Source organism: Coloeus monedula (assembly GCF_965178545.1).
Source record: "Coloeus monedula genome assembly, chromosome: Z".
Taxonomy (NCBI): Eukaryota; Metazoa; Chordata; class Aves; order Passeriformes; family Corvidae; genus Coloeus; species Coloeus monedula.
The window spans coordinates 40,808,790-40,833,797 of NC_138822.1; the positions used below are offsets into that span (position 1 = coordinate 40,808,790).

The following is a 25,008-nucleotide window of genomic DNA, read 5'->3' on the forward strand; positions in this document are numbered from 1 at the left end:
CGGATTGCAGAATTTAAGGCGGGGGGGGGAAATAAACCAAACCAAAAAACAAACCAAACAAGAAAAATTTGCACCGGTAAGCAGGCTGTGCGGTTCAAACTTTTATTCCAAGGCATTTCAGTGACCAGACTTCCAGGCCCTCACAGCGGCAGGTGTCCCAGGATGGGGGCGGCCGGGGCAGAGCGGCGCTGAGCCGCCGCTCCCCGTGACCCCGCTGCAGTCACACCGACGACACGGAGACGCCTCTGCGACAGCAGCTCAGCCTGGCCCTCGGAAAGAAATGTTAACAAACCCGCCTCCAGTTCTGTTCCCACTCTCTCCAACTCCTAGAGAAGTTACTGTGTGCGAGCAAATGCGGACTCAGCAGCCCTTAGCAAATAACTGATTAAGATTTTATTTAAACATTTTTTTTAAAATCACTGTCACCACAACTGTCCTTACATTCAATCACCTCTTTTTTATCAAATTTTCTTTTGTCCGAAGTCTTTATACTCTCTATTTTTCCTTTCTTTTTACAGTCTCTTCCTCTTTGTTTTTTAAATGCTTCCTTATTCCCGGAACACTTTAATATTGAAGCATTTACCTCCTTTTAGTCTCAGGCGCCACAATTGATAGCATAGCGTCGGCCAAAATATTTGCACACAGAAGGCATGTGGAGAGAAAGGAAGTCCTTTTGTGCTTAAAACACTCTTGCCAAAGGAAAGCTCTAAGCGTCTAAGCTCTGTAGGTGCAGAGCCTAACAAAAGAACCTGAGGAAATCTGAGATAGACAAAGTCTCTTAGCCCTCCCAGCAGCAAAGAGGTAGATGCAGCACTGCTTTTCATGTAGACTGAAAGGGGAAATTTTGTGGGCAAATCCTCATCAACTCCTTTTGTTGGCAGCCCTTTATGCAAAGCACTGGGGTGTTCTCATGGCTGCTACCCCAGGAGAACAAATAATCGACAAAGATTAGATTAATTGGATACACTGGTTAGGCTATACCTGGCTTGTAGAATGGGAGCTTGACACCCATGCTAACCGATTAATGTAGCGTGCATTCCTTACATTGAAAAACCCAGATTTTTGATGCAGCTAAGTGAAACAGTACTCCTTTTTAAAAAAAAATATCCCCATAATCCCTAAACTAGGCAGGTTCATCTTTAAAAAGGAGAAATCTAAATTAAACATGGCAAAGGTACATTGTATCAAAAAGACATTTTTGTGCTTCTCTATTCAGCTCTTTGCCCTGTAGTGTAAGGGCCGTTTGTGCGTGAAAAGTCCTGTTGATCCTCTTCATCCAAATCCAAAATGTCTGGAACATCATCTGACTCTGAAGACAGGTCTGTAATAGTGAAATCTGGAACCTGTGTAGGAATGAAATTTCAATCAATTTAAAAGTAAAACTGAACAAATTTGTGCAGTACTCCTTCACTGAGGACACAGAGATGCTCAGCACCTCTAGAAATCAGACCCAGCATCCTGATTACAGAGTGAAATCTGCTCAGACATATAGGAAACACGAAGCATTAAGACAGACCAAATACTACACACTTGCTTAGAAGGCAGGATTTTATAGCAGAGGTCGAAAAAAGCTGAACTTAGTAGACAATTTAGTGAACCTGGTGACTGGAAAATAAAGAATGGAGGTTTGTAAACTAATTTTGCCTTTCTTCTTTTCACAAAAGCAATGGCCTGTACAAAGTAATCTGTCCTTAGGAGATTGCTATGGATTGCTGTGTTGCTCTGCCTGCCTACAGCATCAAACCTTTCCTAAGGAAACAAATACCTGGAACTGTCATTTCACTTTGGCCTTTGTTTTAACTGCATGTATAGCATTCTGCACTGCAAAGCAGCAAAAGGCTTCAGGAATTGCCAGAGAGACATCAGTGGATACATGGATGTTACAGACTTCTAAAAATGTTGGCTAAGACACTTACGAGCTTAAGTCCCAACCCTTAAGTCCCCTTAGTAGGACTTAGATTACTTAGGTAGGCAATTCTGAAAAATGGGATATTGTTAGGCAATTTGCTCATAACCAAAAGTTTTTTGCTACAAGTGAAAAATACATCTGTAGTTTGATTTATGGTTAATGTTGGTGATGTGACATACTTGGAGCCAGACACAATATCAGCAAATAACTACTGCTGCATTTTTACAGGACTTTGGTCCTACATGTTCAAAGCAACAGCAAATTGTAGGCATTTCTGTAACTTAAGCTCAGCACGGACTGAGCTTAATTTTTAATCCACTCCCTAACTGAAAAACACCTTATGACTTACTTTAATGAAAGACAGTAGGAAGGAAAACCTATGCTTTGTTTGCTATGAAGACATGCAAGAAGGGCAGACAATGTATCAAATAAACAGACTACTGCTTCAGCTACCAGGTTGTACACAGCACAGAAGCACTGAATGTTAATTTAGTTTCCTACAAAGTAGGTAGTCATTGGACACTGGGGAACTTTGAGATACTAATTATTAATTAAAACTGATCTTTAGAAGAACTTAAGCAGCATGTGACTAACTAGGCACTACTGCAAATACCATGAAATGCATGGACCACTTTGAGAACTTAAGCTTGATCAAAATAAGATCAGTAATTTTTGTTTCCCAAAAAACCAAAAGGCACTAGGAATGCGGGAAACACATCTTTCTACCAGCAACAATTATCTTGCATCTTTCTGCTTATGGCAGTTTTCCTAAAACTCTCACTACTGCACTTAGAGAAAGCAACAAGTTTTCCCATTATCAGCACATAATCCTGTATTTCATACTGCAGTACAAATACAGGTATCCTAACACGACTAAGTAGACCATATGCAGTTTTTAAGAATGCACCCAAATGGATAGTTAAAATTTATTTGCACTGACCAGGACACAACCACGTTCAGTAAGTGTGTCTGACCAGAGACAATTTTCTCTATCATATGTTTAAGAGGCTTTTATTAGTCTTTTCTGTTTTGTTCTTAGTGACACCAGAGTAATTGCTCAAAATGTAAGTTTCTGGTTTCTTCATCTCCCTAATGCATGCAGTAGAAGAATCTAACTCCTTTAACGTAAGATTTTGCTAGCCATGAAAAACTTCAAATTGGAGTGTATCTCAGCATGAGTAAAACAGACTGGATGTCAGAATGAATCACCGTGGTAAATTGTATTAGAATCACATATTCTGACATTTGCACCAGTCTAACTAACAATGCAAAGCCCTTGGTATTATGGGACTGCTTATGTACAGGACCTTTGCTTCCACATCACTTTTCACAGTTGATGCATTGCTTTGTTTCAACTTCCTATCAGTTCTTGCAATAAAAGAGTAGGGCCAGATATAACTCTTCTTCATACAATTTCTCTGTATGATTCAGTAAATCAGTTACAAAGATATAATACTTGCAACATCCGTACATAGAATGGTGAAAATAAATACTTTGGCACTTTGCTGGCTTCATATACAAATGTCAATGTCAATACCAACAACTTTAATCCATTTTTTTCTTGCTAAGTTTTTAGAACTCAGCCCCTAGAATTTTGACACAACGTTCTCATTTTCTGAACTTTCAGAACAAGCGCTTATTTCTAGTCATCAGGGACTGTATTATCTAAAAGAAATACAATTGCCATGAATTGGCAATAAATGAAAAGAAATTAATTTAACAAAACACTGTGCACAATACCTCCAGCAAGATGCTGCATGTAAGACCCTCTGATCACGCAAATTACTAACCAATCATGCTTAAAAATAAGTTTGGTTCTGTTTCCTCTTTTTAATTAGAAGGTTTAAAAAAAGTTTTTTGGTGGTATTTACTGCTTTTTTTAAATAATGAGAAATAACTCATCAGTTGTTCCCAAATCCTTTCACCTATTTTACTAGCTATAAAATATTACCCTAAGTTGAATTCTGGAAAAGATTATTGCAAAAATATTAATCTTGAATATTGAATATAATTTTGAATTTCAAAAGCTTTACACCTTTCTTTAGATTGAGGCAAACTAGCTACAACTCCAGTCCTTATACAAATCTTGTAATTTGGGTTTGACCAATGCTATAAATATGTTTGCAAAACTTGCATACCATATGGAGCTATTTACAAATGCTTATATTGAAAGCTTTCATAAAAAACTATTATTAGCAATGATACAATAATAGTTCTCTGTTAAATACACCTGGGAAGAGGATGTGTCAATTAGAATGAAAATTTTTTGCATGATCTCTAAAAGAGAAAAAGTAATTTTCTGAATTCTAAATAAACCCTAAATAACCTTACAAGTGATGATTATGTTAGTATTCTAACCTTTACCATCCCAGGTTTTGTGTGACTATGCAGCCTTTGACATTCTCCCATTTCATCGAGTTTACCTGCCTTGCTGAAAATAGTTGAATCTACTTCCTATAATTTTCAACACATCTGCTCTTGCCTTTTTTAAAAGGTTCCAGAGAAACCTCACAGCTTTCTAGCCCGAGCTACATCCCTCAAATATGATTTTGGACTAAGAGGAAACAAGCTTCCGTGCAGTGCAGCTGAGCTCTTCAATACATGCAATTAAACAGGTAAGATGGCAGTGTCTCAGGTTTCCCTTCTTTTTTTGTGAGGAAGCACCTCAGCTTCAGTCAAAAACAAGTGGCAAAAAACCAAGGCTTTGGAAGGCATCATTCTTGCCCCCGGTGGACATATTAATAGTCACTCTCTCTAGCTGCAGTAGAAAAAAATACCAAGTTCTGTCTGTACAGCTGCAGTTAAGACTGGAGTGTGGGAATATGCTATGTTAAATTACCTGCAATAAGATCCTAAATTACCATGCAAGTACAGTTGCAAATCAGTTTAAACATTCAGTGCTCTCCTTATTAGCAGAGTCTAATAATACTAATCAGAGAATTATATTCTATATAATAAATCAGGAACATAACAATTTGCTGTTATTCAGCCCTCTCCTCCACTGCCACAGGGTTCCTAATTCTGATTGATTGCGGGGTGGGGGAGGGGGAATTGGGGGGTTGTGTGTGTATGGATAGAAACTTAAAAACACTTGGAGGGTGGGCAGCATCCAACAAAACAAGTATCTATCACAACAGCATGACACAGGAGCCCAATCATTAGGAAGGCATTTAACCAGGCCTTGCTCTGCTTGCAGTCACCAGATATAGGTCAACTGCCCAAAGTCCAAGTAACTTTTCAACAGAAGCCACCCAACAGGGCATGGTAAGGGAGAAGGGCTTCGAAGGTCAAGGCTGGTAACAAGTTTTCCTTGCTTTCTACTTCAGCTGCTTGCTGAGGTTTAGTAAAGCTGGACAGCCATGCAAGGGTAAAACCAGTAACACAAGACAGAACAGACACAATGTACTGCTCCTGCACTGATACCAGATGATGCTGCTTATTTCTCAGTCCTTAAAAGACATTGTAAAGTTCAAATATCTTATTTGATTGATCACCTCAGGATGCAGGCCCAGAGCAGTTAGACTTTAAAACACATCTAGAAAAATGGGAATTCCCTTCTTTGAACAGCCCAGTGCCCCCACACCTAATTAGTTCCATTTGGTTCCTGAGCACATCTACAACAGTGGATGCACTCTACAAGCATTATTATGAATGGAGATAAAAAGGATATTCTTGCTTGACCTTGCAATAGTTAAACTAAATGCAAAAAGAAATTAATTCCTGGAAGCACTCTGTCTCCCAAAGTCTTAACTCAGGCCCTGGCTGAAAAGGAGTCTCACCACCTCATGTTAATTTCATATTAAACACCTCCCTTATAGAAAGTGAGTATTTAAAGCTGGGAGTTACAGAATCTTTATCTGTAATCCTGTTTTGTTATAGTTTTATTTAATACTGTGCTTAAAACAGTCTTCCTCACACTTCTAGGCCAACCCTGACCTAACAGCTAAACCTCTCACATTAGAAGGCTGGACATGTAATTTGCTTTAGTGCCTACATCATGCCAGGTGGAGGTATTGTTCCATGTAGCAATGTGTCGTTATTTGATAAGCTTTCTTTGAACTGCATTTGGTGACCTCTTTGAAAATGGTGGCTGGCATTGCTACACTAGATGATTGCAACCCAAAGTTGTATAGGGCATGCATCAGAAAAAAAGATACAACTTACCTGGACAGCTCTAAACCAAGAAAGCTTATTTCTTAGTGACTAATTCTTTTCCAGTGGAGGGGTTCACAGGATTTACTGAGAACAACTCCACCCAAGTAGTTGAGTGTTAATGTACATTTGTCACTCAAGTTCAAGAGGATGAATAAAGTTAAGTTAAAACTGGTGATGCAGCTGAGAAGTAAATACTGTTTATAGGGAGTCAGAAGACAAAGCAGGTAGATGGCCATGTCATGGACACACAACACCTACTGTGAAAGGAGAAGAGGGTTCTTTTGTCTCTTTTCAATATTAGAACATCCAGCAGCTCACAGCTTAGGTCATCTTTAAAGGTGACAACAGCAAGGATCAACAAAAAGCAGCAGTAAAGCTAAGACTCAGTGGATGGATACACAGAAATTCAAAAGGAAGGAAATGCTGCAGCAGTATCTTATCTATCTATCTATCAATACATACACAAACATTTTCAGTGCACATCTACTTCATTTGCATGTCAAGCTTGCTTTCTGCTGGACCCAGTCTGAGGGAGTCACAGAAGAGCAAGTTAGATTGTTTTAAAACAAAGGAGACAGGCTTTGGCTACTAAAGCATTTATTACTAACATACAAAAATGAGTTACAAAATGATGGCTACAAAAACACACACACACAACAGCAGGCACCTGGGTACAAACAGCATGAATCTTGCCTTTATACTGCATATGAAAAAATCTGTTGATAATTATTTGGTCAGTCACTGGAACAGTGTTCGTGGAGCATCTAGATGATGCTCTTAGTCATACGGTTGAGTTTTTAGGTACTCCTGCAAGCAGCAGGAGTCGAACTTGATGATGCTTATGGGTCCGTTCCAGCTTGAGATACTCTATGATTCTGTGGTCAAGTTACTGTGTTATACAATAGTTAAGCTCATACAGTTAATGTTAACACTGTCACAGCATTTAACTCCTGCTGACTCATTCAGAAACCCCACTTTCAGCTTTGGCATTCTGCACTCACAGAACTTTTGTCATGAATTGTGTAGCAATAGAATCTGATAGTCAGATTCGTAATTACCAAATGTGTGATCTGCAGCAAACATAGCATTTAAGTGTACATAGCTAGACTGTACAGCTTTTTAATGCATTTCATAGTATGTAAGGCCTTTATATTATTCTGGTAAAGATTAAGCAACAAATCAAAGGTGGATTTCATTTAGACTAGTGGTATTAATACCACTGAAGCATTGTGAGGTGCTTGACAGACAAACAGGGCCATCTTGACAACTGTAAGCTGCCAATACTCAGGCACTTGAGTCTAATTGGAATTTTTAAGAGTGGCTTAACTACACAGGACAATACAGCCCATGTGTAACAGTGTCCAGGCCTGTAGATTCCTCTATTCCTGTATTTATGGATTTTTCACCAAAAAATTGTGAAAATGGGTATTTTTTAAAGCGGCACGTAGTAAGGCCACTTGTTTGGTCAGTCAGCAGAGTACATGCATGCTATGCAGTTTATTCAGTAGTGTGTTCAGGCTGTTTGTCTTTCTGGCTGGGACTTTCCTCCCCTTCACCTTTGCTTTCAGCATGCTGAATGCCAGGCAGTTGTAGGTAAAAGGGACCTACCAGCCAGTTGAGCGGTGTGTTGTTAACAAGATAATCCATCACATCATCCAGAGACTCCTTCATTTTCTTCAGCTGTCCTTTGCTAGCTGCAATGAAGCCGTCTGATAATTCTTGGAAGGAGGATGCTGACCGAAAGCTCTGGTAGACATCACCTGCCACTGACCCAACACTGTAAACCTGATCCTGCACATTCTGTGGCAGCCCCTGTAGGCTTGAGACCAGTGTGAGGCAGGTGGTCTGAAGCTGCTGAGTGAGGCTCCGTGCAATAGCTAGAGTTCTTGACTCAATGTGCTAGAACGAAGAAACATAATGGCACATTACTATCTTTTTATGACTGCAGCAGCTTTATGTTGTTCAAGATACATAAAGAAGCAAAGTAAGGGGGATGTGAGTGAAACAAACCTATAGCAGATAATAAACCAAGTTTTAAGTCAAAGTCATAAAAGTACTTGATATTTCTTCAACACTCAAGTCCTTTGTGAAAAGAAACATTGATAGCTTCTACCGAGTAACAGTCAAGCAGATTCTTGCTTCAACTCTGGATAACAAGTCACAGCAGGTAAGTACATTCTAATCAATTAGCCATTCCCAAAAGCTACATGTAGGACGCAGTGAGTCTTGTGACTAAGACTGCTGACAAATCATTACTTCTGGTCTGGACACATCAGATAAATGGTTTCTAGCTAATCTACATACAGATATCCCAACACAGGTTCACATGCTAAACAGGATGAGCATTCTCAAGAGACCAGAATGGGTCTTTGAAGAGTGTTTGCAGGAAGTAGGCTCATTTAAGAGTTCAGGTCCCCTACTTTTCAGAAGCCAGCTGCCCTGACCTTCAGCATCCAGATTCCACATTTGCACATAAGCTTGTCTGTTGCACACTTCAGGGACTGTTAGTTTGCCATTACCTTGATGGGATACAATCCATTTATTTTTGGTGTACATCTATTTACCTCAGCACTACGCAGATCATCACCATCATTTTGGCCTGTATTTTTCTTCCATTCTACCCAGGATTGATAAAGCTTTTCCTGAGCACCAAGAAGTTTCTTATTGGCACTATTCACGTTCTTTCTGGCATACTCGATCTGAAATACAGCCAAATAAGGAAGTAGAGCCAAGAGTCCCAACAGTTTCTTAGGGCTACTCTACCTTGACTGTTTCATAACCTCCTTTTAACATACTTCATTAATTCAGTATAAACAACTTTGGGGAGTATAAGAGTGTGTTTAGTCTCTTCAAAGAATTGAAAACTGGAAGCAGTTTTAAGATGTTATGTAGTGTTCCCCTCTGCCTCAACTATTTCCCCCTCCCCCACTGGCATCCTACAGGAGGAACTGAAAGTGTATAGAAGGCCATGACTCTACGTGCAGTCTGTCATGCACATAAAAGTATGTTGCTAGGATAAGACTGTTGAAGTACCAGAAATGCTCAGAGATAGAAGCAGCAAGAGAGCAAAACCCAAAAGAATTTGAAATTTTACTAATAAAAAGGACTTAAAGGACTGATGTGTTTCTAAATTGCATGACACTTTCTTCACTGAATGCAGTATGTGTCAAAACCAGCACTACAAAACAGGAATAAATATGTCACTTCTGTTTCTGAAGTGCTTGCAGTTACAAGCAATTGCTCATTAGTTCAGAGCTTAGCCTGATTTAGAACTCTCCTGAATTGTGATGAAAATCTCTTAACAGCAAATGCTTTGTATTTAAAATATGCATTTAGTCAGAGAGCAATCCCAGTTTTCCTGTGACTCTTCTGGCTGTTTTCTTCACTCTAAAACAAGGCCAACACATGCTTTTTATAGATCAAGTGAAAGCTTAAACTTACCAGACTAACAGTGCAGTGGAGCTGAGAGATTGTCTCCTGGCTTTTCTGTTTAGCATCTCTAACTTTGTTTAAGGCTTGTTGGTAGGCACGTGTGCGGACCTTCGAAGACAGGGATCCTAGTCTAACATAGTAGCTTGGCTTTTGGACTCCAACTTCAAAACCTTCAATGTTTGCAGCTTCCCTCTCTAGGTATTTAGAAAGGAAGCAAATTGATCACTGGAGGAAAACTTAAGAGGTCTGAGACAATTCTATCTCCTAGTAACAGCTGAATACTGGGCTTGCTGAGTAGTCCTTTAGCACCATGGGTAGGCTGATAGACCACTTTACAGAGAAATCCTTACTTTCATTCTGCTTCCCTGTGAAGACACTGCTATTACAACCAGCAAGGCAAAAGGCAGTTTGGAAAGCACATGCCCCCTTCCCCACTATGAGTAAGCAATAAATGGACGATTGCTTGCTTCTCTCCAATATAAGCATTCCAACAAAATCAAACCTTGAATAGTTGAACTTGAACTTACCTAGTTCTGCTTCTGTAAGTGGGAGATACTGGTCTACGAGGGTCTCGGATTTCGTGAGAGCACTGTCCACTCCACTGCTCACCATCTGCACCACACGACTTCCCAGGACAGTGTTAATGCTGCCATTGACAACTGACTTGGTCATTTCTACGCTGTCTTGCACTGCTTCTTTAGTCTTGCCCACAACTCCAGTGATCGTGTGAGCAACAGTTTCCTTGGCACCAGTCACAGTGGTTGTTACAGCTTCTCTGGCTCCAACAACTGCATCCTTGGCATTGGCAACAACCTGCCATAAGACATACATGGATTTACTAAAAATATTAACTAGTGAGAGCTACATAATCCAGGAAATAATAAATTTCTGCTAAAGTTCGTATGAGATTGGTTATCTAGGAGAAATTTTGCTCTGAAAAAATATGCACAAGAGGAAAAAAAAGACTATGACTGCTATGTAGCCTTCAACTCAAAAAAATTCAGTGAATGTAATCCAGGCACTTCACACTGACCAGGAAAGAGACAAAGACTCAAGTTCTAAAAGACACCCACCAGTGAACTGCACTCATAGAAAGATGTTGGTCAAGTGGTGGGCATTTTAAAACAATAATTTTAAAAAGCCTAATGGTCTCCCAAAGGCAACAAACAGTTCTACAGATACACCTTTGACTTTCTCACTGCTTCCAAGCTATCCTTCAGGCCCAGGTTTTTGAAATCTGCCTCTCCGAAGTTTTAGTGATAATAGAAAAGATGAGTGTATGGTTCTTCTGCTTAGCATACATAAATACATAAACTTACCTTGTCAGTGGGTTGATTCAGTATAGGCAGTCTCTCTTCAATTTTGTCTAGACCTATACAAGCATAGTTGTTGGCAACTACAACTATAAAAGAAATTACAAGAGTTGGTTTTAATTACTTTTTTCCCCAAGTAAAACAACTCAAACTGAAAATTCCTCCAGAAAAAGAACTCATGCAACACCCTTAAAGTAGTTTCCTTCTCTTCTCAGTGAGATTTGAGGCAGCAAAGCCAAAGAACAAGGCAGACTTACAGTGCCAGAAAAAAAATCTTCACTTTTAGGCAGAGAAAATTCATTTAATAATTTACAAGCAACTGGCAGAAAACACCTGGCCCTCTGTCATTCTTTGAAACCAGGTTTCAGGTTACAACAGCCTTGTGACACAGCTTCCAAATTTAACCAGTTCTCAGTGCAAGAAAATACAACAGTAGCATTTGAAACCAGGTGAAAGGTGAGGAAGATGTTGAGCAAGAGACTGTGTAATCATCTCACATATCAAGTCATCAATCAATTTAGTATTATGAAAGCCAGAATCTGCTTTCACTCTGGATTTTTTTTTTTTTTTAAGTCTTATCAATCTGTAATCAGTTACACAACAAGCCAGGCAACAGGTTCAGTCAGCAACCCCAAACAGCATTCCAGACCAGCATGACCATGTTAAACCACATGTGCATTTGGATATGTAAAACAATCAGTTGAACTAAAGCTATCAACAGCTTCATCTTTGCCTTACTTTGTGGTTCCAGCTTCTGAATGATGGGCATAGCACTTGTCATGGCTACCGATGTAATTGTCTTCACTCCTTTCTCTGCTATCTCACAGACTGACTTCAGATAAGGATGGTTATCCTTTGTGGTGATATAAGCTGTGGATACCATATCATAGGTGGAGCTCACCAAAGGAAGGTTGGCAACTCTCGATACAATGTTCTGTTCAAAAGAGAAAGGCGTTAGTTGACTCCTATTTTTCTGATATAGATAAAGAAATTATGGGATTAACTCAGACATACCTGCTGTGGATCAATTGCTGCCAATGCCATTTTTTCAGGTCTTGAATCTTACACAGCCTGTGAAAGAAGCATATCTGAGTTATGGCATCATATCTGTTTCATCTAAGCACCAAAGTTTGAAACCAACAATCTTCTTGTGATCCACCCCACTTAATGGGATCAGGATATTCACATTCATGCATAAAAGAATTAGATTTTATTGTAACAATTTACAAACCAAAAACTTGGTTTAGACAATGCAGGTACAGCACATGCATGAGACAGGCTTTACAGTAAAGCAGTTCATTGATGAATAACCAGATGGTGGATTCATTTATTTTTCTAGAAGAGTTAAGACATACTTGGACTTATCTGTTGAGCCAGGACAAACAAAAGCCAGCCTGCAAGTCACCAAAAATCTAGTTTAAGATGTCCAAGCCAGACAAAGAACCCACCAACAATAGCTTTAATCAGATTAGATCTTCTAGGGAGCCCACCTAAGGCTCACTCTGTTCTGCTTGCTAAAAAGTTAGCATTCCTGTAACACAGAGAACATCGGATTTCCCCACTGCATAAAATAAATCTCCTTTATGCTAACTTAGACTAAATTATTACACATTCCCCACTGAAACCAGTTGCAAAAACATTGGTCATTCAACAAATGTACAGTACTCAACATACATTCCAACATGTATTCAAACGGAGAAAATACTAACAGCTCTCCCCACATGAAGCCTATAGAAGGAGCAGGGTATTGCAGTACCACATAAGGAGAACACACTGAAGCACACTGTCAGTCCTATGCACTGACTGAACTGACAGACTGAACTAAATCTGCAAGAAGCACTTTTTCCATTAATGGTTTCACATAACGCTTAAGTTCTAGAAGAATCTGCATAAATGAAGGCAACCAAAAGGTAAACTGAGAGTCTGTCATCAAAAGGATGGTGGTTTACAAGGCCTTCTGCTGGGTTTGTCAAAGAGCCAACAGCAGTTTTCTGTCTCATATGTATGACAGCAAAAAAGGAACATGTTAATATTCCGTCTGAGGCAAAGTAAAACTTTTTCCCATTACATAACAGGGAACAAGAACAAAGGCATCTTGTTAACATTTTGCAGGCATATTTGCACATATTAATATACACATGCCATAAAGTAATGCCTGTAATGAGATTAACCACTGTACAGGGAGCACACAAGCAAGAAAAGTAACAGACAAGGGTTACAGCGGTAACAAGGAAGTTTTCCTTTCATTTAACAAGAATTTAAATACCCACAGGAACACACTATGTTTCTCGCACAGCGTTACAAGTCAGATCACTTGGAGTACTACTGAATTTCACTGTGAACTGAAAAGCATCCTACAGAACAGGAGAAGAGGCTAACGGCACGGAATCTGGCCGCTGATGGAAGAAGGGCCATCACTTTAAGGATTATTCAATATTCGTAGTGTGTCTCATAAGATCCATCCACACAGCCCATACATTTGAATTTTAGTCGATAAACCAGCGCAGCTAGCCTGTGAAGCTACTCCTGCTCTTAAAGACAAGGAAGATAACTAGAATCTTGCACGGTTTCAGAGACCGCTTGAATTGGTTCAGCCCTAGCAAAAGTCGGATCTTCTGGAGCGGGTGAGTGAGACGCCTGGAGTCCAAGTCCAAGCGTACTTCAAAGACAGCAAGAGATTCTGAAGAAGAAAGCACATAGGCTACGTCACAGACTTCATTCCTACTCTCCCCCTCGCTATGGAAAGAAGTGAAGGAAAGCAGCGCGATGAACCACGCACAACAGCCGCGGCGCCCGTTCCGCCCCGCCGCGGTACCCAAGGCAGGAAGGTGCCCCGCTTTCCCAAGTGCCTCCACGGGCCGCTTCCGGGATGGGGCATTCTAACGCCGCTCCCGGGGGCCGACGAGGCTCTCGGGACTTTCTGGTCCCGGGAGAACCTCGGGCAGCCCACCGAAACACGGCGGGCGGCAGGGCCCGCGGCGGCGGGGGCAGCGGGGGCGGCCCGGCGGCCAGTGCCGCACACCGGGCCGCAGCCCCCGCCCGCTTCGCCGCCGGACTCCACCATATTGCGGAGTCAGCCCCGCAGGGCGGGCAGGCGCCCGGCCCTCCTGCGGCCGCCGAGGGCCGCGCCGGGGCACTGGGCCGGCCGTACTCACCTGGGAGGAGGAACCGGAGCCGCCGCCGACTGGAGCAGGGGCACGGTCGCGGGCACGGGCACCGCCACCGCTGAGTGGGGAGCGCCGGCCTCGCCCCGCTATTTATGGGGCGTCACCGCCACCGCGCGTCACCGCCGCCGCGGGGCGGGGCCGGACACATACTGACCCCAGCGGCGGTCAGCGGGAGGGCAGAGCCCTGCTCGTGGACGTCTTAGGAAACGGAGCTCGTGTGCAACTGATCTTGCGGAAGGCCGGTTCACTAAGGCACAGAATATGCTGAGTTGGAAGGGACGCACAAGGATCATCGAGTCCAATTCCTGGCCCTTCACAGCACCATCCCCAAGAGTCACACCATGTGCTTGAGAGCGATGTCCAAATGCTTCTTGAACTCTTGTCAGGCTGGTGCTGTGACCACTGCCCTGGGGAGCCTGTTTCAATGTCCAACCACCCTCGGGGTGAAGAACCTTTGCCTGATATCCAACCTAAACTTCCCTTGACCGCAGAGCAGAAAAAATGGAACAAACCAGAATTTTTCACTTCTTTGAACAGATTTATTACACCTCTGCTAGCATGCATACCAAACGTTTACAGGCACTCCACTCTTCGTTACATTGCGGTCATCTGAGGGCTCTCTGTTTCTTTTCCCAGTCATGTGCCTTCTCAAGCGTAAACCACTCAGCGTACCCACGGCTACCACAAAATTAATTAACCCCCTTTGTCAGTGGCATCTCTGCTCAGAATTCTAGACTGTTGCAGGGATTTTTTTACTAGTAAGTAGCACCATTATTTGTAGTACAGAAACACCTGAGGCTCACGGAGCCCACTGACATACTCTGCCAGAATGCAGTAACTAGAGACAGTGTCAACCCTTTGACAGTCCTTGGCGGGCTAAGAATGTAGATTATGGTCATGTTTTTCTTCACAACTAGGTGCCCTTCTGTATTTTATAAACTTGGAGAGGCTTATCTGAAGTTTAGAAAATCTAGAAACTCGCCTCTTGAGAACATTGCCTTGGTTACAGGGGCAGTCAGATGGGGAGAAGGCAGGGGGAGGCAGAGGATGACATTGCATCCATTGAATGGACCAAATTCCTCAAATATCATTAAACAGAGAAAGCAGCGGTGTGGTCTCTGTCAAGGCTAAAGAAGAGGAAGGCAGGACAGCATCAAGAAAAGCAGTAGTAACAGTAGTAACTATGGTAGACAGTAGTAACAAAAGCATGACACACCAGCCATTGCTAAAAGAGGTGGGCAGTAATAGTATACCCTACCCTTCCTCGAGGTAAGGACAAATGTTTAAAGTCACTTAATGCATCTAATGAAAGAAGTTTCATTCTTTCAAGAAGTAGCACAGTAACACATCAGCACATTCATCCATCCAAGTCCATTTAAACATTTTAGCATGTAAGTCCACCTACCTATCCTTAACTGCACAAAAAAAAAATTAAAGATATGAGATAATGGATCAGACAATAAACATACCTATCCCTTGGTGCATCTCTTTTAAGCTCATTATAATATCCTTCATGATATAGAACACCTCAGGTTTCAGCCTCCTAGCCCTGTAACACAGCTCTGACAGAGATAGCAGCAATAAATAACATGGGTCCTTCAGCTTTCCTTACGATCTTAGTACAGCCAAGTGAAGGAGCTGCTGGAACATCAGCCCCTGGGCCCTGCAGGGCTCAGGGGAGCCAGAGAGCAACTCTGCTGTGGCATCACTGGGGCAGTGGCTGGCAGCCCTGGCAAGCTGAAATGGCAGGATGTGGGAGACTCTAGGGAAGGCTGGGCAAGGACAGTAAGCCCTGTCCATGCCATCAAGGCCCTGACCAACCATTTCAGCTGGTGACAGGTACTTCCACTTGTGAGACCAGGATATCAGCTGTTCCCTAACAAAGTGACAGAAAGGGCAAAGGGGAGAGCAGTGCTAAGTCCTAAGGGACCTGAGTAGTCTGCTAATATTCCTTTAGGAACAGGTGTAGTCTAATATGCAGATTTAAGGCTGACTGACAGCTAGAGTGCTAGTGTACTAACCTGATCTGACACAGGGACCTTCACCTGGCCTCACAGCTGGAGGGATATCTTGGGAATTAAAAAAATGGGGGACTGAGAGACCTTCCAAGAGATTGAAGCTACTTTTATTTAAAAGTAGTCATGCTTGCATGTTGAGATAGCTAGCCATAACCTTTTCTCTGTCTTTAGGATGACTGTTCAAATGCTGAAGTGCGGTCATACTCCTAACCATGTTATGAGAAACTATCCATGCCCTTGTCCTGCAAACAGAGAGCAGACAAGGGTGGCCCTTCGGAGTTGTTAACAAATTATGTCCAGTCACAGCCTTAGGAAGCTGGCAGGCTTTGAAGGACTGCCTCCAGCCACAGTTTGAGGCTCTCAGTAGGGAGCTAGAAGCACAAGAAAACTGACATGCTTTCTCTGTCTCAAGTCCTTGCCAGTAGCACCAGCACTGAAGTATTCCCAGCAGTCAGGATTGCCGTAGTGACACAGAGGAAAAGAAGATGTTTATAGCTGTGAAGGATGGATGGTTCAGGGTCCATAACATAAATGATCAATTCAATTCATTACACAGGTTCATCTGACCTCAAAGATGTCTAATATTCAAAGAACATTTTTCTTTTACATGTGTATAGATGTTGCTTTATCATGTGAGATGCAAGTGATTCTACTGAACTGGTAATCAACATACTTGTGTTCGACACCCTGAGACTGTTAATTGTGAAATAACACATTTGTCAAAGGCTGTTTTCCCTCAGCTTTCTCACTGTTCCCCTTTCTTTCCAGTCTCACAGTAATTCATTTCTAATCTTTGTAATCCTGTCTTGCACCATTCTGTCTTTGAACTTGCAACTAACTTCTTATTCACTTAAACTGCTTATTTGCCTTACTCTTTGGGCAAATAAACATTAAGTCATTTGTATGTTCCTGTATGAAAAGCTTTCCCCTTGTCTTGATTAATCAGGGCAATAGTTTTCCTGCTGTGACTCAGTTTTCCTGTCTCCAGAAGAGGATATCAGATTTGTGAGGCCTGATCCTCCTTTTGTGAGTCCACACAAATTGTACTTAGAAAGAATAGCTGCCTTATTCTGCTCTTCGAAAAGTAAAACACCCCCACCTTTTGTTTCTGAGTAGTAACATGATCTGCAGGTTTTCTCTATAACATACTCCCTTTTCTCTGGAATGTACTTATCTTTCAATGTGTCTTATCTTTTGTTAGCTTTCCAAAGATCATTTGCTCTTACCTCTTCAGCTGTAACAGAGTTAACCTGACATCTGATTCAAAAGAGACTAACTGGGTCAAACTTAGTTCTCCTCAGAATACTTGAAAAAAGGCAAAAGCAAGAACAGTATCATCAAACACAGGCAGACAGGCATGATAAACCCACCCCCACAACAGATGTGGCATGTTTAATTAAGACAGAAGAAGAAGGAATGGAACTAACTCATGCTGGCTTGATAGGGACAGGGAGTCAATTATACATATTTATATATTGTACAGGAATTTTTTTTTCATTTGGCTACTGTTTGTCTGTAACCCTGCCACATGTCCTCAAAAGGCTAGGCAGCAACTGTTCTGGTGGTAGTGTCATGCTGCACCTTCAGAAACATAACAGCAGGCCTTCATGTCTCATGTGACATATAACTTACATCAGCCCACGCATACCCCTTTAGTTTTCATCCCTTACATAGTCAAACACACTAGATGAGGCCATAACAGAAGTTATCAATAAAGCAGTCTATTTTAAAAGACAAATTACTTCATAATAACTTACCATCAGAAAATGTCCAAAGTGTTTGGCAATTATCTACGTACCATCAGTTAAACAGTACACCAAGTATTGTATTTACGCTAACAAAATCCCATAATTGTTTAATTGTATTTTATTAACAGTCAGGACATGCAGCCATGTGAGGACTTTTTTGGTAGATACAAAACACACAGGACAAAAATATCGAGGCCCTGTTCTTGAACCACTTCTATTAATAACTAATTAAAATTTAAGTGTTAAAATATAGCTATTAAAACTCTAATGGCTCTACTATAAGACCTTCCCACCACAAAACCTGAGATACTTCACATCATTCTCCACCTAAACAACATTCTTTTTTTATGTTTTAGCAACAAGCCACTTATAAGCAACTAATTATTTCTTTTTCATCTGGATCTGAGAGTTTCCTTTTATAAGTTCCAAAAGGTTCCTTACTAGATGTCTGTTTATTCTTATATACTACATAGAAATCTAAGATGAGTGCACTACAAAACATCCAAGCTTTCTCTACTTACATTTCCCTTTACTTGATACAAAAAGAGAAAAGAGGGCCAGACAGACAGCTGCTGGAAATTATTTTGGCATTACTGACTTCATGGGTTCTATCCTGATTTAGCTGCAAAAGATCTTACTGCAAAAGCCTTTGGAGACAGAATCAAGTCTCAGATTTGACAGTGTGGGAGACATTCATTTTTGGAACCCAAAGAGGCTTCCACATTTGTGGAGGATACTCTTGATACTCTAAGTTTTCCACAAGCTCCTCACCTTAGTGGCTTTTTTTCTAGAACAAGGCTAAATGTCTTTCTCTTAGAAACATTTTAGAGTGCTGGGGTAGCACTGGAAATTGTCCTCTTGACAAGATACTTGCTTTGAATATGTGCTACTGATACACAGCTCGTGCGTGGAAATGTTCACAAACCCTGGTTAAGGTCCACTTGACTGTTTTGCCACAATCAATGGAAATTACTCATCTTCTATTGCAGTTCAGAGTTCACCAGTCTGCTAAATCAAATACTACTATTAAATCAGGCTATTAGATGCTTGCTTAATTGTACTGTGCAATGCATGCATAAGATGCCAGAATTATTCCATGTGTACACAAGATTATGTATTCTGGTCAGTGATGCAGGGGAATGAAAAGCAGCAGATCAAGGTTCAAAATCTGCTGGTAACATGGTCTCCCCTAGATTCCATACTTGCTAAACACAAAACTGGTGATCCAGAAGCTTTTATTGCTATGTTAGCATGTCATTCCTTTCAAATTCACCAGCTCCAGTAAGAAGCAGAGTTTAGGTACCTGATTTTATTAACAGGGGAGCATGGCTTCCAGTCAGACTGGAGCATAAGTCTGTGGAAACAGAGCTCATCAGTGTTGACCTACACTAAGTTACAGTATTTACAACTAGTTACTTTGTTTCTCCATAGCATCTCAAAAAATTTTTCACAGGGTTGCTGTTTACTTCTGCTTAGTTGCTTGTTTACTTCTGAATGCTATTCTTATATTCAGAAACAGCGCCACACACCCCAGTACTCAAAACCAGAAGTAAAGTCAACTTAATAAATCAATAATGTTAATATAACTGGTTGCAGATTCATATCCTACTATCCTTTATAATGTAGTAGTGTTTTCTTTCAAATTGGTAAGCCTGAGCCGGTAACTAACACGGCTTTGCACAAGGGCAAATTTTTCTCAGCTCTAACTGGAGTTTCCAGATACTCAGTGCCTCTGAAAGGCACGTCCGACTCAGACATTTAAGATCAGGCTGCCTTAGAAGCTGAGTTCTAGCTCTTTGTGCTTTAACTTTCCCAACTGTAAAATTAAAATGATGAGTTCACTTTGTTATTAACAAATAAATATGAGATGCTCAGTGACCTTCAGTTTTTGGGAGAGTTTTGATCTATAGTCCTACATAGGTTTGGAACTAGATGATCTTTAAGGTCCCTTCTAACCCAAACTATCCTATGATTCTGTAATTATATGCTCTGAATCTAAACTAGCACTCTTACAGCTTTATCTTACAACAGGAGGGGAAAAGTTTTCTTAATCTGAGTAAGATAGTATTCTTCATCTGAACTAACTAACTAAAAGTCCTAAAGAAAGAAAAATGTTTGTAGGTTTCATATCAGTAGGAGAGTGTAAGAAGCCTGACAGCTAATCTGTAAATCTGTGTGAAACCTATACCTTCATTGACATTGTACATTCAGTAGGCAAATCTAAATTCTTTCCTATTCTTTTTAAGAGAAGGTGGAAAAGGTTACTTTCCCAAGCTCTTGGTATCCTTTTTGCTGTATGTCACTTCTTCCTTAGATTTATTGGCAAAGGACTTTCTGGGAGTGTTTCTTAATTTACTTCCAGCAAGATTAAATCTAGCTAAGCTCGCCTTGACAGGTTCAAGGCAGATAACAAGCAACTTGCATGAGGATGTGGGAGGATGTTTCTCAATGTTCTGTCCTCTGAAGTTCAAGGAAAATTAGTAAAACAGGCAGACGCTGAAGGTTGTTCTTTGCCAGCTTCTGTTTCCACTTAAAACAACAGAAGTACAGACATCAGCAAGTCCACAAAGGTCCAAACCTGCAATAGAAACTGAAATGGAGTCCAGAAGGAGAAGAAAAGCACTTTTAACAGAATAAAAAAATAGTATCTCAATAGACTTAATTGAATTTCTGAAAGTGATAGAAGTTCAGTACTTAGACTTTATTTTGTTAAGTATATTCTGAAGGTTTAAAGAATCTGGTCTTCTTTCCCATGTGCCCACCATGGCAGGATTCCACCAGTCACGAGCCTTCAGAATTACTTTGGATAGCTCATCAACTACCCATCTTAATGTTGTATCAAGTTTGCAAATAATTAATGGATAATAATCTCTCATTTGTTGGAGAGGACCAACAACATTTGTTTCAGGGTACGATGAAGCCTGTCAAAATTCACTGAAGAGGAACTGGAAGACATTTTAGTCAACAAAATCACTAAATTCTAATTTCTCTAAAGCTCTGGCAGGTTAAATGCAAAGACAGAAGGATACAAAGAAATGGAAAAGAAATTGCTACTTTAACATCTCCCAGGTGTCTCCTGTTCTAGATAGAGATGTCAACACCTTCTCAGATCTGCCAAAGGAGTCAATTGTGTAATTCTCCCCAGCCAATGTACATCACATTAAACCTGGTTATTTCAGATAACTTAAATAACATTTTTAACTCATCTCACATTGCCTCATATGGGTTAATGAATGAATAATTTACACAAGAATCTTAACTTCCAGATCTGAAACTTGTGTAACTTAGTAGAGGATAACAATCTGTTCCATCAGCATTGGTGAACAAAAAGAAGCTGTATCTCCCCTGTACAGTACTGTAATCATGCAGTAAAATCATCACAGAAGAGAACTTGGAAAAATTACATTCTCACCAAAGTATAATTTCATACATGAATAGTCTCCTAAGATTTAATTTTGAGACGGTGGGAATGAGGGCTTGGCACAGTACCCTGATACTCTCTTTGTAAAGCCCTGCTCCTGTAACCAAATGAACAATGGATATTGAGCCCACGAAAAACTCTGCAGTAAGACAGTGAAACCGTGATCATAAGATGTTTCAGGACTAAGGTAAAGCCAACTTGAATTTTGTGTACTGAACAATATCATTTGTTGGAACTGCATCTTTCATTCCTACAAGGGAACACGTAAAGAGCAGAGAAGGGTGACTACAAAAGGGAAGAACGTCATGGAATGATCAAGGCCATCAGGCTCTTTTGGGGAGTGTATTAATGCCAGGTGAAGCTGCAAATGAATTTTTTGGTAGATTTTTTTTGGTATCTTTTCTTAGATAAACTTGGATATTCCTGGAAGGCATATGTGCCTTTGGTATGAGTTGCAGACTGTTGCAGTTTCCCTCTTTGGTCAACAGTTTTCTATAACTAGACTGAAATCTGGTTCCGAATTTTCTGGGTCTGGACCTTTCATTGTGCTGACTGTTAAACATGTTCACAAGCACAATTTTCTCCCAGGATACCTATCCATATGACTGCTTCGAACACTAAAATAAAGATCAAATTTTTACACATGTATGTACACTAATTATTGTGGCAAATAGATTAAAAAGCAGAAGACTGGAGAGGAGGACTGTAAATTGCTCAAGTGACCTTGCAGCTGGGAATAACTCTTGATAAGAGTATGTGAAGAGCAGGCCAGTGATCCTTTAGCATGGACTGAGTTTAAGAGTGCGTGCATGTCCACCTGTATATCTCTGCTCAGGTGTTGCTTTGGGGATACCCTGGTTCACAGGGTAGTGGAAATTGATTCACTCTTTGAGTTCAAGCCACAAGTTTGTGGTTGTTCCGTCTGCCTGCCTGTGTCAACTCACACACTAATGTATGCAAATGTAGCTACTGTAAGTGCATCCCTCCTCACAGAAAGTTGGCTGCCAGGCCTGTGAGTTCAAGAAAGTCTGAGGACACCATGCTGCACAGGCTGGCTACTCCATATTGCAGGGAGCTGAAGGAGATGCCAAAAACTTGCCCAAAGCCCAGGACATCAGGCAAGTTCGAGGTTCTGAGACAGGGTTGGGGAAAGCCAGGAATACAAGCCAGCAATTCAGAGTTAGGATCAGGGCCTGTAAGGATAACAAGTGACCACCAGACAGGGCCATAGTGATGAGTAAGGTCCAAGGTCAGGATGGGACCTCATCCTGTGGCCTGGGATTTGGACCCAGATTAGTAGGCTAAAGGCCAGGCACAGACAGGATTGTGGTGTAGTAGCAGCTGCTGCTCAGGTAGGATCCAATCACTGGAGCAGCACCTTGGGTCAGTTCCCACAGGAGGCTAAGGACTTTCTGCAGTGCTGTCTGGAAGGGATATCTCTTGGACAGATCTCTCCAAGCTTACCAGAGAGAGGAGACAGTCCTCAACAGTACTAAATTGGCCCTGAGGCAGCCAAACCCCCAGGAGGAAGGATGGTCTCAGAGCTTTTTAAACAAGTGTATTTCATAGCTCCAGTAACCAACAACTGCTGGGAGGAGAAAAAAAAACTAACTCAAGGCCAGAAAGCTCTTCTTACATCCTGTCAAGCCAACTTCTTGCTCCTTCCAGGCTTCTTTGGCTTTTTTCCTTCTTCTACCCAGATACTTTAGGCTTCTATATTTAAGCTTAAAAGAAGGATGATACAAAGAGAAAACAAAGTAATGCTCTAAGTTACCGCATGCCTGCTAAAAAAAGGTAACAGTAATGTCTCTTCCTTTGAGATGTTAGGAAGACAGGTTTATAAATTCACCCCAGTTTAGCTGCTTAGTAAGTAATTACTGCTAAGGTTGTGACTGATCTTTCAAATAAGAACTATGATAGATAGCCACTAACAATTATTTCATGAAATTGCTGCTAGCTTCACATAAGAATGAACAACCAGAGACCTCTACAAGTGATTTTTCACCCAAACCCAGGAAGCAGGCACTGAATCTAAAGGCATGCAAAGAGACTTTTGAATATCCATGCCCTTCCTACTCCAGCAGTGGGAGGGTTCCAGAGGAACTACTTTCTGAAAACCCTTTTTCCGAACTTCAGTAAACATCTCCCTATAAGGGAGGCATCTCCCTTTAGTACCTTAAGCAAATGGAACCCAGTTTAAGCTTTACTTATAAAAGTATCTCTAATCTTTCTTCCTGATACCTACCAAAAGTCTGTGTTTCTTCAACTTTTCTTACTTTATCACAACCATGTTTTATTTGAAATAAGCAGGTGCACTTTTAGGTTAGTCAGCATTCTGTCCTACCTAGGCTGCCTTTTTTAAAATAAAGCATATTGTGAGGAGTTAAAACCTGTTCCTTTACACTCAAAACCTTGGTGTTTTTTCCTTGACTTTCCTCAGAACTATTCAGCTAATTGTGAAGTCGTCTTCTCATATGGAACCACTTTTTCTGGATGTGAGCAATAGTGAGTCAGTGAATCAGCAGACAACAAGCTTCCTGAGTGAAGTCAGCAGTTCCTATTGCCCCTCTATTCTGTATTGCAGAGGGATGTGTCAGACAAAGATTGCCAGACTGCTATATGTATTTACCAGAATTGCTAAATACTTCATCTTTGACCTTTCCCCTAGTTCCTCCCTCTTCTCCTTTTGTATGTTCATAGTCTTTAGTATCAAAATCAACACCCTTGATTTTAAAAATAAGGAAAGACAATGGATTCACAAATTAGGTTATCTTCTCCCTGATTATTCTTGCTTGCTCATCCGTCTGCTCAGTAACTACATTTACACAAATATTAAGGACAGAACTAGTCAGGTAGCAGAAATACATTAATTTATTCATCTAAATAATTAATGTCAGTACCTCACCTTTTGCTAAATCCCTTCAGTGCGGCCTATTTATAAAGCTCTCTTTCTGGTAAAACTGCAAGATTATGGAGCTTCTGACAAAAAACAGACATCATGGCTTCCTTTACAGATGTAATATTTCTTATAGCAACTGAAACTAAGAAAAAGAAAGAAAAAAAACCCCTCAGTTCTGTGCTATTGTTTCATAAGAACTTTGAAATTTTGTAACTGCTAACAGTGACATCTTAAAAGGTAATTCCAAAGAAAAAATAATAATTTTCCAAAACCACATGATCTTCTCAAATGTATTATACACTATTTAAAGCAAAAAAACCATGGTGCTCCTCATGGAAATTATGCTAATAACACTAAATAATAATGATATTCAGAATTTTTTTGCACCGATAACTAGTAAGTGTGTAAGAACCTAATTAGGAGCAAAAGAGCATTTTGATTATTATTATTATTATTACTACTATTATTATTAAACAAGCATTCCACTTCTGACAGTCCTAATTCTCCAACTTAAACAATACATTAGAAACTTGCTATTAACATCACTAAACTTTGGATTATAATACATGTGATCTGTCTAACATCCCTCAATGAGCAGACAGAGATTCCAACAGGCACTGAATAAATCTCTCAGGATTTGGAGGCCACTCTTCTATGTCAGTCCTTTTCCTGACAAAAAAAGTTTCTATTTTCTTAGGTTATTGGCAGACAGTGATAAAATTTCCCCTGAACCTCTTTTTCTCCAGGCTTAACAACCCCAGCTTCCTCAGCTGCTCCCCAAAAGATTTGTGCTCCAGACCCTTCCCCAGCTCTGTTGCCCTCCTCTGGACATGCTCCAGCACCTCAGTGTCTCTCCCATAGTGAGTGACGGGCCCAAAACTGAACACAGGATTTGAGGTGTGGCCTTGTAAGTGCAGAGTACAGAGGGATGGTCACTGCCCTGGTC

The 25,008-nt window shown here is 40.8% G+C and overlaps 1 protein-coding gene across 3 annotated transcripts; it reads right to left on the reverse strand.

Annotated features, from left to right (window-relative positions):
• Positions 1 to 81: 81 nt before the first annotated feature.
• Positions 82 to 14,082, reverse strand: PLIN2 (perilipin 2). Of its 3 annotated transcripts, XM_082301252.1 has the most exons (9): positions 13,965 to 14,082; positions 11,824 to 11,880; positions 11,548 to 11,743; positions 10,816 to 10,898; positions 10,024 to 10,309; positions 9,506 to 9,690; positions 8,629 to 8,763; positions 7,673 to 7,963; positions 82 to 1,343 (listed from the first exon to the last, which is right to left on the reverse strand). In XM_082301252.1, the coding sequence occupies exons 2-9, from the start codon at positions 11,851 to 11,853 to the stop codon at positions 1,209 to 1,211; spliced, it is 1,341 nt and encodes a 446-aa protein (XP_082157378.1). In that variant the 5' UTR covers positions 11,854 to 11,880; positions 13,965 to 14,082; the 3' UTR covers positions 82 to 1,208. The 3 variants fall into 3 exon arrangements, with proteins under 3 accessions (XP_082157378.1, XP_082157379.1, XP_082157380.1); XM_082301253.1 differs by lacking the exon at positions 8,629 to 8,763; XM_082301254.1 differs by lacking the exons at positions 82 to 1,343; positions 8,629 to 8,763 and having other exon boundaries at positions 1,357 to 7,963.
• Positions 14,083 to 25,008: the final 10,926 nt, after the last annotated feature.

Excerpts from the sequence above, each read along its gene's own strand:
- PLIN2 (XM_082301252.1), bottom strand. The coding sequence starts at position 11,853 with ATGGCATTGGCAGCAATTGATCCACAGCAG. Across the intron at positions 8,764-9,505 it reads TCCACTGCACTGTTAGTCTG|ATCGAGTATGCCAGAAAGAA; the intron begins GTAAGTTTAAGC and ends GCTGTATTTCAG. Across the intron at positions 7,964-8,628 it reads ATGATCTGCGTAGTGCTGAG|CACATTGAGTCAAGAACTCT; the intron begins GTAAATAGATGT and ends TCTTCGTTCTAG.